At 35.5% G+C, this 11,697-nt stretch overlaps 1 protein-coding gene across 2 annotated transcripts in view; it reads left to right on the top strand.

Moving 5' to 3' along the window:
• Positions 1–10,892, top strand: part of grk5l (G protein-coupled receptor kinase 5 like) — a 47,016-nt gene extending 36,124 nt beyond the window's left edge. The window contains exons 6-16 of one of the 2 annotated variants that reach the window (XM_056772410.1): positions 55–147; positions 986–1,049; positions 1,591–1,731; positions 2,750–2,940; positions 3,035–3,072; positions 3,151–3,240; positions 3,896–4,104; positions 4,894–5,031; positions 5,327–5,464; positions 5,875–6,071; positions 7,093–10,892. In XM_056772410.1, the coding sequence (XP_056628388.1) occupies positions 55–147; positions 986–1,049; positions 1,591–1,731; positions 2,750–2,940; positions 3,035–3,072; positions 3,151–3,240; positions 3,896–4,104; positions 4,894–5,031; positions 5,327–5,464; positions 5,875–6,060 (1,288 nt within the window). In that variant the 3' untranslated portion in view covers positions 6,061–6,071; positions 7,093–10,892. The remainder of the gene's footprint in view (positions 1–54; positions 148–985; positions 1,050–1,590; positions 1,732–2,749; positions 2,941–3,034; positions 3,073–3,150; positions 3,241–3,895; positions 4,105–4,893; positions 5,032–5,326; positions 5,465–5,874; positions 6,072–7,092) is intronic. The other variant, XM_056772409.1, reaches the window with a different exon arrangement.
• The last annotated feature ends 805 nt before the right edge of the window (positions 10,893–11,697 follow it).

Raw genomic sequence — 11,697 nt, forward strand, 5'->3', positions numbered from 1 at the left:
ACTGCTTACTCAAACGACGCATCTGTAATTTGCATGTTTTGTTTCATCTGACAGAGCTATTCATGACTACTTGAGTGGTGTTCCCTTCTCCGACTATCAGAACAGTATGTACTTCGACCGCTTCCTTCAATGGAAGATGCTGGAAAGGTTGGTTGCATACTTCTTTATGTAGAATGTCATTTGGCATCGTAATAAAGGCTTAAATAGTTGCTATAAAGCAAACGGCTTGCGAAATGACGGTATAAAATGTCTACAAGATCAGATCTAAAAACATTTTTTTATACAGACACAATTATTGGAATCGCAACCAATGGCATGTTATTGTGGCAAGTTCAAAGTAAACAGGAAGAATGAGGCGGGAACCGGTGAATGATAACCAACTTTAAATAATAAAATAAACATACAAGAAAACGAATGTAGAGTGCCGACAGCCCCCTCACGGTCGACTGCCGGCCATACAAACATAATAAAAACATAACATAAAATCTAGGCCTGGTCCTCTCTCGTCGTATACTCCTGTCGCTTGTCCTTTTATGCTTCCGATCTCCTCTGTGAGAGATGCGAGACCGGTACAACGCGCAGCTGATACTCATTATCACTCGCGTCACCGGCCTCGCCTCGTTCCCTCACGGCTCTCGCCCCGCACTGCTCGTTACTGTTATTATGTTTCTGTTCAGCTGAAAGAAGCTGGAGGAACAATAATCTTTTCAATTTCTTTTCTATAAAACTGTTAACCGCTGACAGCAGCTAGTTTGGCTTATGAAAAGTTACTTTAAGTGTATCCAAGTCTAAAGCAGAAATCAGATTTATAAACAGCGTTCCATTAGCGGACTATATCGAGATTGTAAACACAGACACAACTTTGTTTGGCTGCGATTGACTACATGATCTTGTACCTTTCCCAGTTATATAGCTGCTACCTAAATGTGAAAATTGCAGTTTTGTGTTTCCTGTTTGATGCGAGATGTCATGGTTTCATTTCCAGACAGCCCATCACGAAAGACACGTTTCGGCAGTATAGAGTTCTGGGGAAAGGAGGCTTCGGAGAGGTGAGGACATTCTTAAAAAGTGATGAGTTGTGGTTTCATTTATTATGACTGTCTGTATTATGTATGTCTTTGGATTTGCAATATAAGACTGTCAAAAGGCTCTCTGTTATCATCCCTACCGTTTATTTCCTCATGCGTGTTACACACAGAGCTGGAAAACAAGTTTAGTCAGGTTCCTTGAATAAAAGAACTTCCAGGAGATGAGATGGACAGTTTATTTTTACAAATTGTACAGTCAATACACATTTGAAACATTTTCAATATGGAATCAATAAATGATCTGTAATCTTTCACTATTTCCTTTTTATGTTGTTACTATGCATTTATTTATTTTTATTATTTAATCATGTTGGATTAAAAATAATGCAATATTTATTTATTATGCCAGTCTATTGTTGTGGTATTTCAGATGTTCTGCCCCTAAATGGTACTTAAATAGCCAACTTTGTTTGAACAGTCTCTTTCTGTGTAAATGGGTTGTACAGAATAAAAATAATATTTATAATAATAATAGTTTTAATACCCGTCTTTCTGTGGCCAGGTGTGTGCATGCCAGGTGAGAGCCACGGGTAAAATGTATGCCTGCAAAAAGCTGGAGAAGAAAAGAATAAAGAAGAGGAAGGGGGAGGCAATGGCTCTCAATGAGAAACAGATTCTTGAGAAGGTCAACAGCAGGTTTGTGGTAAGTAGAATCTTTATAATATTTCGTTTTTCACATGTCTTTTCTTTATTACCACTTTAAAAAGTTTGGGTTTACGTAATACATGTCTGTGTTCTTTGCCTATTAATTTAAGATTTATACATATAAACATTTTTATATTTTATATTTTTCATAAATGTATATAAGTAAATGTTCAATTATTGATGAATATAAATAAATACATTAAAAATGCCCTTAATTTATAAACATGTATGTGTATGTTTTTGTTTTTGTTTACAAATACAAAATTAATATGCACAGTACATAGACATTTAATATAAAAATTAATAAACATTTATATATTTCAATTATTGGTAAATATAAATGAATACATTTATAAATGTCCTAAATGTGTATATACATGTATGTTTATGCTTTTGTGTATAGAAATATAAATTGAATATGCACAATACACAGACAATTAATATAAAAATGAATAAACATTTATATATTTCAAATATTGGTAAATATATATAAATACATTTAAAAATGTTCTAAATCACGATTAGTCATCATTTATTTTATACACATCCAGTTGGTGGAGGTTGACCAGTTTGCAAAGTTTAAAACACCACTTTTGGGACAATGATGGTTTGTTTCTCTTGTTAGACAGTGCTTTTCTGTTGCATGTGACACATTAACATTCACGCTACTTATGTGATGTGGTCACATGCGTCCACTTGTGATTGAATTGCTCAATACTGATGTAAACAGTGCCTCTGTCCAGTCCTGCTTTCTCTTATGCTTTCACTATATTCTTCTTTTCATACATTTGCAGTATATTCACTAAACCATGAGTATAACTCTTTACCTTCTGTAAATACTGTTACTCACAGAAAACAGCATAATTTTAAAAGTATAACATGGCATATTCCAGAAAACACCAAAAATGTAGTTGCACTGGTTGCAGTTCAAGTTGCACCTGAACATATGTTTTTGCTGTTTGTTAGAATGCGATGAAACGACTTTAACATTTTTGCAATCATATTTCTTTCCTTAGGTGAGTTTAGCATACGCATACGAGACCAAAGACGCCCTGTGTCTGGTGCTGACCATCATGAACGGTGGCGATCTGAAGTTCCACATCTATAACATGGGAACCCCAGGTTTTGAAAAAGACCGCGTGCAGTTCTACGCTGCAGAGATCTGCTGTGGTCTGGAACACCTTAACAGAGAGTCTATCGTCTACAGGTGAGCGAAATGCAAACATCTGGAGTGACACGACCTTGTAGCATCATGAATTCATAGCAGCGAAGCAATTAACATTGTCATTTTATCATTCTAGGGATTTAAAACCAGAAAATATACTCTTAGATGATAACGGTAAGTCAGGTCACTTTTTTGATCGTGTGATATTTTGGTTTGCTCATGTTTGTTCATCATCCTCATGTAATCCTATAGGTCACATCCGGATCTCAGACCTGGGGCTGGCTATTAAAGTACCTGATGGAGAACAGATCCGTGGCCGAGTGGGGACGGTGGGATACATGGGTAAGTCATTTTCCAAAGCTTGACCTATTTGTGACTACAGCCATGGAAAAAATTAAAAGACCATTCCAGATTTTCATTTAAGCAGCATTTCTAGATTTATCGTGTTCATTCTAGTCCTGTGTCTGTTAAATTTATACAAAATCAAACCTCAGGAGTGACATACAGTCACCCAACAGCAATGTGAAAGACTGACAGCATGACAAGACTTGTGAAAACTGTGATAAAAATCCAAGTTATCTCAAAAATAAATAAATTATATTAACTTTCCTAAATAAATGTACATTTTCTGCAAATAAATGCAAATAGTAACAATATTTTTATTTTAATTATGAGAATTATTGTTAGTAGTTCACAGAATAAAACAAAAATGATAATTTTAGCTAAACACATATAAATATTAATTAGAAAAAATTAATAGACTATTTCCAAATTATTTTTGAGACTGTATATACAGGGTTGTAAACGAACACCCCCAAATGTACAGCACAAGTCACATGGAGTTTACTGACGCCTTTTCGTCCTTTAGAAGCTTGAGAAGTGGGTCACCATCCACTTACATTGTAAACAAGTAAATAAAGACAAAATTTAAATTCTGGGCGGAACTGTTCATATGAAAATGTTGACGGAATTGATTTGCCTCTGTATTGATGTCCAGCTCCAGAGGTGATCAATAATGAGCGGTACGGCATGAGTCCAGACTGGTGGGGGTTGGGTTGTCTCATCTACGAGATGACTGCCGGACGGTCGCCTTTCCGCGCTCGCAAAGAACGAGTGAAGAGGGAAGAGGTGGAGAAGAGGGTGCAGGAGGAGGAAGAGGAGTACAGTGACAAGTTTTCTGAAGACACCAAAGCCATCTGCAGGATGGTGAGGCCACACACACATACATACACTGCTCTGTGCTGGTCACCATCCAACAAGGTGCAGCAAAGGACAAGCAGAAGCTTGTTGTCATCTCAACACTCCATAGAGGCTGATTTAGAGGCTCATTGATTGAGTGAACAAAGCTGGTAATGATGAGTCTGTCTTGTTCATTTCTCTGGTCGGTAGTGCTTGTTTTCTGCTTTGGGCTCAGTATTGTTTAAGTGGAATAATAGTTCATCCAAAAATGAAAGCAATGTCACCATTTACTCACCCTCATGTCTGACCCGTATGACTTTTTATTATACAGAACACAAAAGAAGATATTTTGTAGAACATCCATTACATGGGCACAAAACCACGAAGACATTTTTCAAAATATCTTATTTTATATTGCAAAGATTAAACAGTCACATACAAGTTTTTGTCAACATGAGGGTGTTCACATGATGGCAGATTTTTCCTTTTTGGATGAACTATCCCTTTCACTGCCTTTTATGAAAACCCAGTGGTGTTTTATGCGGCCTCCATGTTAATCTTAACCATGTCACAACGCTCCCAGCCTGGCTTGGCCCTAGCGTGCGTTTTTTTTATTTGTGATGTCTGGTTTGCGATCGCCGACCATCATTCTAGGATGTTTGCTCTGTTTAAATGTCCCATCTGGCACGCAACCTCATTTTCCTAATGTTTCACTGACCAACTTTGGCTGTGGTTTAATAGGTTACATTCTGCTCTTAAAGAATGTACAAACCTGGGTTCCTCATGTCTGGCTGCTCTCTGGTTCCTGTCCCACAGCTGTTAGCAAAAGATCCCAAACAGAGGCTCGGCTGCCAGGCGGAAGGACCTGCTGGAGTCAAAGCCCACCCCTTCTTTAAGAACATCAACTTTAAGAGATTGGAGGCCGGCTTTCTGGAACCTTCCTTTTTGCCTGACGTGAGCTGCTTTTTGGTTTACGTAAAATCATGTCTATTCAAACCTTGAACTTTGATTCTTGCATGTGAGTTAGAAACACAATGTTTACGCTGATCTAAACAATGAAAGTGGATGGTGACCATGCTATTTCCTTGTATGAAAAAGATCAGCTTGGACATTCTGCGAAATATCTCGATTTGCATCACATTAAAGAAAGAAAGTCAAACAAATAAGGAACAAGAAAACTGAGATTTTTTTTTCCAGTTTGTCTCATGACGGTTTTTGCTTATTTTTTTATTCTTTGTTCCCTTTATAGCCCAGGGCTGTCTACTGTAAAGACGTTCTGGACATTGAGCAGTTTTCGACCGTTAAAGGTGTCAATCTGGACCAAACAGACAATGATTTCTACACCAAGTTTGCCACTGGAAGTGTCTCCATCCCATGGCAAAATGAGGTATGAAGTTTTTTTAGACACAACTGCAGGAATAAATGTTATTAAGGAAATATTAAATGTTGTCATCATTCATTCACAAACATGTCTTTTAAAACCTGGGACACAAAATAAGATATTTTGAGAAAATGTTTTGTTCATACAATAGAAGTCATACGGGTTTAAAATGACATGAGGATGAATAAATTATCAGCATTTTACTTTTGGGATGAACTGCCCCTTTAAGTGCTATACATTTGCACCTGATATACATAACTACAGATGTTTTACTTCTTGTTTTACATTACAAATTAAAGAGGATTTTGCATTTTGACCACACCCATCATCAAACCGATCTTGTTTACTTTCTACTTGTCTCCTCTCTCTATCTCTTGTGTCTCTTTATGTATTCTTTCACCCCTCCCTCGCTGCAGATGATCGAGACTGAGTGCTTTAATGACCTTAATGTATTCGGGCCCCAGGGGACGCTGCCCCCTGACCTGGACTGGAACCAGCCTCCCGAGCCTCCTCGGCGTAGCCTGCTGGACAGGATCTTTAGGAGACATGTGAGGATCTCCTCTACCTCATCAGAGGAACACCCCAGAGAACACAATAGTTAACTACAGACCAGGTTAAACACCCCATCAGGACACCACACGCTCGTTGTAGAGCAGAATATGTTGACAATGAATTGTGAAAAATAGAATTGGTGGACAATTTATTTAAGATTAAGTTAAAATTTACATACACACTATGTGTATAAAAGAGCATGGCGCTAGCAACGCCAAGGTCATGTGTTCAATACCAGGGATTTGACAAAAGCGCCTGCCAAAATGCATTAATGCAAGTGTTTTCCATTTTAAATAATGTGCACTTATTTAACATACTCACTCACTACGCAGTTTCTCAATTAATATGACATCAAACATGGAACATACTATACAGAAGAGTAAAAAAAACATCAGTGCTTTTCTGCAGAGTTATTATAGTTTTGTTCTTAGTTTTTATATTTAAGTAGTTAAATAAGCTTTTATTTTGAGATTTTTTTGTTTTTATGTAAATTTTAGTTACATTTAGCAATTTATTTATAATGTTATCATTTTGTTAATTGTTTACTTTTTTATGTTGCTATATAAATTCAGTTTATTTAAGTTTTTGTTAGATTTTAGTTTTTGTTTATAAATATTAGTTTAGTATTTGTATATTTCTGAGGCAGCAAGTTTAGGTTTTTCCCAATAATTTTTAGCCCAATATTTTAGTAGATTACAAAGTTTTCATTTTATCAAACTAAAATAAACTTGCTTTCATCTATGTCTGTTATATATGCAGAGCTGTCTATTAGCAATTTATAGGTTGATTTCTTTGAAAAAAAGTGTAAATACAATGAGAGATATATAGCATTACCAATATAAACCTTACTGTTCCTTAGTTTGAACAAGCAGAGTAAGTCTGTTTGTCCAAACAATAAAAGTCTTTAAACAACCTATTTGAAAACGGTTTGTCATTATTTTAACTATTTCAATTTGACGGTGCATGTTGCACCAAAATAACACACGTTACCTTTATAATAGTTTTTGCAGTCATTTCTCAAAATCTTATCATTAAACGTGCATGACTAAATTATTTCTTCTGTCTCTGTTTGTCTCTTCTAGCATCCAGAGGTGACCATCGCTCACAGCCGGGTCTTGTCTTCCAGCGTCCTCTCTGTTGACTCCATGTCAAACTCTGCCCCCTAGTGGACAGACAGCTGCTGGACTACAGGGAACAAAAATGCGTGAGCGATAAAGAAGACGGAAGGAAATGAAGAAAACTCCTCCTGCCCTTTAAAGGCTGTTCTCCATAGAAGGGTCACTGCCTGGACCCACGCTTACCTTCTGCCGAGAGGGCAGGAGCGAAACAAACTCTTGTTCAGAGATGAAAAACCTCTATTTATCCGAAAGGAGAACTTTTACTCTACTCACGCTCCCTCAGGATTGCTGGACCAGTAAAGAGCCACTGACAATGACAGAATATTAACTTGTATTATTCAGGGGATTTTATCGACAAAGAAAGGCCTCCACAGGGAACGGGAAGGGGGTTTTTAAATTTAGTTTTTTGGACGGAATACAGTGAACTTAAGAGACTACATACACGCTCGCAAACACTTACTCTTCACCTCCCTCTGCCTCCTTTTTCTCCATCTGCGCACCAAAATGTACGTTGCCTTGAATACTCTCGGGCCAAAGATTGAGCTTGTCACAGTATGACACGTGTTTGAGTAACTCTTACCATATTTTGTTGCAGTGAATGAGGCCTAAAAGCACAAGGAGAATCTGAGATCACTTAAGCGTTTGCATCTTATATCCCCCATGTCATGTGCATGCTATTGTTAATGCTGAAAAACGTCCTCTTTCGTCCATCTACAAACTGCAAAGATACACAAACCTCTCATGTTTAAAGTGGTAGTTCACCAAAAAATAAAAATTCTGTCATCATTTACTCACTCTCTTTCAAAACACTTAATGACTTTCTTTCTTCCACAGAACACAAAAAAGATATTCTGAAGAATTTTGTTAACCGGCATGCATTCACTTGGATTGTTTTTTTGTCCATACAACAGAAGTGAATGGGTTATTTTTTGCATTCTGCAGAAGAAAGAAAGTCACACAGGTTTGAGGGCGAGTAAACAATGACATTTTTGGGTGAACTATCACTTTAAGAAGACAGTGCTTGTTTTCCAAAAAAAAGAGGATAATTTATTTAAAAATGATATTTATTTATTCACCCCCACGTTTCAAACCTGTATGACTTTTTTAATGTCTGCAGAAAACAAAAAAGACATTTTGAAGAACGTTGCTAACAAACAACATTGGCCTCCATTGACTTCCATTGTATGGACACTGAACCACTGAGACATTTCTTAAAATATCTTCTTTTGTGTTTCACAGAAGAAAGAGTCATATACAGATTTTGAAAAACATGAGGGTGAATAAATGATAACAGAATGATTTATTAATCTCATTAAGATAAAGAGCATCTGTACCTCACTACCATACTGAATCTGAACTAGAAACACACATGCAATAAACCAGACACACAGGAATTTTCTTACACATAAACTTTCTTTTTAAAGTAGTATTTTAAAACTACAACTTCACCGGTGTAGCCATAATAAAAAATTCAGTTTACAAAGCCATTAAAATACATTTACTTCCCATCCATAGAGAATTTTGAATTTGTCATGAATTTCTTTAAGAATGTGTAGTTTGATCAGTAACGTACAATAGGGAAACTCAGAAGGAAAGTTAGCTGTGTCATTATATTAACGTCTCAACAATTTATGTTCAACTTCATAAGCTTTGCATTTACTCTACCATTCCAACATGTGAATTCTCACGTGCCTCATTATTACATCTATAAGACAAATACCTTGTTTTACAAGTACATACTGTATGGTGCCATGTAATTTACAGTCATGCGTTGACATGTTTACCATAAGTGTGCAGTTATGCCATTAAATGACTTCCTAAGAAGGGTTTCAAGTGAGAAACCATATCAATATGATACCGCTGTTCACACATCTCCTTTACATTGGTAATGTGTGTAAAAACTGGATATTGCACTGCATAACATTATTATACATGATTTGCACTGCACATTGTCTGGAAAACCTAACGTTGATTAAATGGGACCAGTGAGTCTGGATGACGGTTTCTTTGTGAAAAGCTGCTCTGTGGAGGTTGAAGATGTCTGTGCATAGGATTATCATGCTGTTGACTTTATCCCACATTTTGGTTTTATTGTTATGATCAGTGGACAGTTTCAGCTGATGGAACCCCTATTTAAAGAAAAAGTGTGGCCAACTTTTTTATGTTTGGAAGTATTTTGATGTACTATTACAGGGAATATTCCTCTTTTTTGTTGTATCTGGTTGGAGAGAGATCCTTACTCCAGTGGATCAGTTGTGACAAACTTCAACACGTGATGCTTTCGCAATTGGAGGTGAAACTGCATATTATTTATATACGGTGCATAAATGTTCAGTAATTGTTTATTGCTTTATATCATGAAGAAGTGTGTTGTTTTATGATGAAGGCCTGTTAAACGATTAATAGCGATTAATCACATCCAGAATTAAAGTTTGTGTTTACATAATATTTGTATGTGTACTCTGCATATTTATTTTGTATTTATATGCGCATACACAAGTATGTCTATTTGTTTAATAATTCAAAATAAATATGCACAGTACACAGACATTTACTATGTAAACACAAACCTTTATTCTGGATGTGATTGCGATTAATCGTTAAACAGCACTGTTGTAACATAAAGGAAAAGTTCACCATTTTAAAGGTTTGTCAACGTACTTCGATCCTTCATGGCGTCCTTTATAGTTCAGGAGTTGTAGTGCAGTAAACTAACATTGTTGTCTGCATTTCAGTTGGTTTATGGTAAAAGTAAAGGGTCTTCCTTTTCATGCACCTACAGGAAATGTAACACAGCTGTGAAGTTTAGAAAAGGAGTGAATCTTTTCTTAGACTGAGAGTCAATGCATTGCTTCTGTACTTCCTGTATGTTCTCCGTACAACAATGTGACATCTTACCTTGCGGTGACAGACATTATTGCTGCATAAAAGGGAACTTGCCTTTAAAACAATGACCAAACTAAAAGGGAAGTGGTATTTTTTTTAGAGAGTTCAAGCTGACATTTCTGGCTCAGGGAAGGGATGCATTTGAAACTAAGGACATAACTCCTATTGGATTCACTTTTTTTGTTTTGAAGAGAGTTTTATGTACATTCTGAAAAAAAACCCAATGAAGTGCCTCCTTTTTAGTAGTCTAGTCCAGGTTAGTGCCCATGATACAGTTTGCACTTTGTGTCACTCCGGTCATTTACACAATGTAAACAGGCACAAATACACATGCACACGCTCACACACATTTTAAAGAGAAGTGTTGTACTACGCTGATTGCATGCGAAGCCAAACCTGACAAAATCCTTCTGAATAAAACCTGTGCTGGCCTGAACATAACTGTGTAGTTCTTTTTAGCATGTTTAAAGCATATAGCATTCATCATATTTTATATATCTTTAATACCTTTTTAAATGCACAATACGACCAAATTTGACATGCATTTGTTTTTTGGATTATATCCAAAAATCCGAGTATTTATTGCATAGCATTCATCGTAATGGATCATTACTAGATGTTAGCCATTTTTAAATACACCGAAAGATAAAATGAGCATGGTAAATTAAATCATTCATAAAATAAATACATTTATAAGGTTTTTTTTTCTCGATGGGAGTTTTGGGTTCCTCACCACCGTTTGCATATTATTTTGCACTATCTGCCTGGCCGGGGGGGCTGCTTTAGAATTCATACTTGTATTTAATGTGTCTCATGTACAGCTGCTTTGTAACAATGAAAATTGTAAAAAGCGCTCTATAAATAAAGTTGAGTTGAGTTGAGTATAAACGTATTTATCAGAATCAGAATATAGCATTATAACAGAATTATAGCATATGAATTACAAATTTATAGAATATAGTGTTCATTACAATAAACAATTAATACATGTTAGCATTCTGATAATACAACCTTTAAAAAATAAACAGAAAAAGAGAGTGTGACATAGTATACTTTTATTCTATATTAAATATATTGTATTTTAAAGCAGATATAGTGTTCATCCTAATAAACAGTTAAAAGACAGACAGATACATAGTGACCTGCTTGTATTTTGGATTAAATCTATGTATTTGTAAAATATTAAAAGAATAGTGTTCATCGTAGTAAACGATAAATATTAAATCTTTGGTAATACACAGAAAGATTAAATGTAACATGCTTATATTTTTATTTAATATAGTGAATTTATAAAATATTTATAGCGTAGCTTTCATCATAAATCTGAAATGAAATGTGACACACTTGTATTTTGATTGAAAATAATATATCTACAAAATATTTATAACATGTTTATACGCTATTATTGATTTTAATAAACAATTGTGACATTGCATGCTTGTATTCTGGATTAAGTATAGTGTATTAAAAAATGTTTTTATAACAAATTTGAGCACATATAATGTTCATTCTAATAAAAACAATTAATAGATGTTAACCTTCTGGTAATACAGAGACAGATGAATTGTAGCATGCTTGTATTCAGGATTAAATATAGTTTGTTTATAACACTATATATCGGTTTTAGCAAAAAATCATCATGATTAACCTTTAATAGACGTTTTGACCGTTTGAAATACATAG

The sequence above is a fragment of the Triplophysa dalaica genome, chromosome 18 (assembly GCF_015846415.1).
Source record: "Triplophysa dalaica isolate WHDGS20190420 chromosome 18, ASM1584641v1, whole genome shotgun sequence".
Lineage (NCBI taxonomy): Eukaryota > Metazoa > Chordata > Actinopteri > Cypriniformes > Nemacheilidae > Triplophysa > Triplophysa dalaica.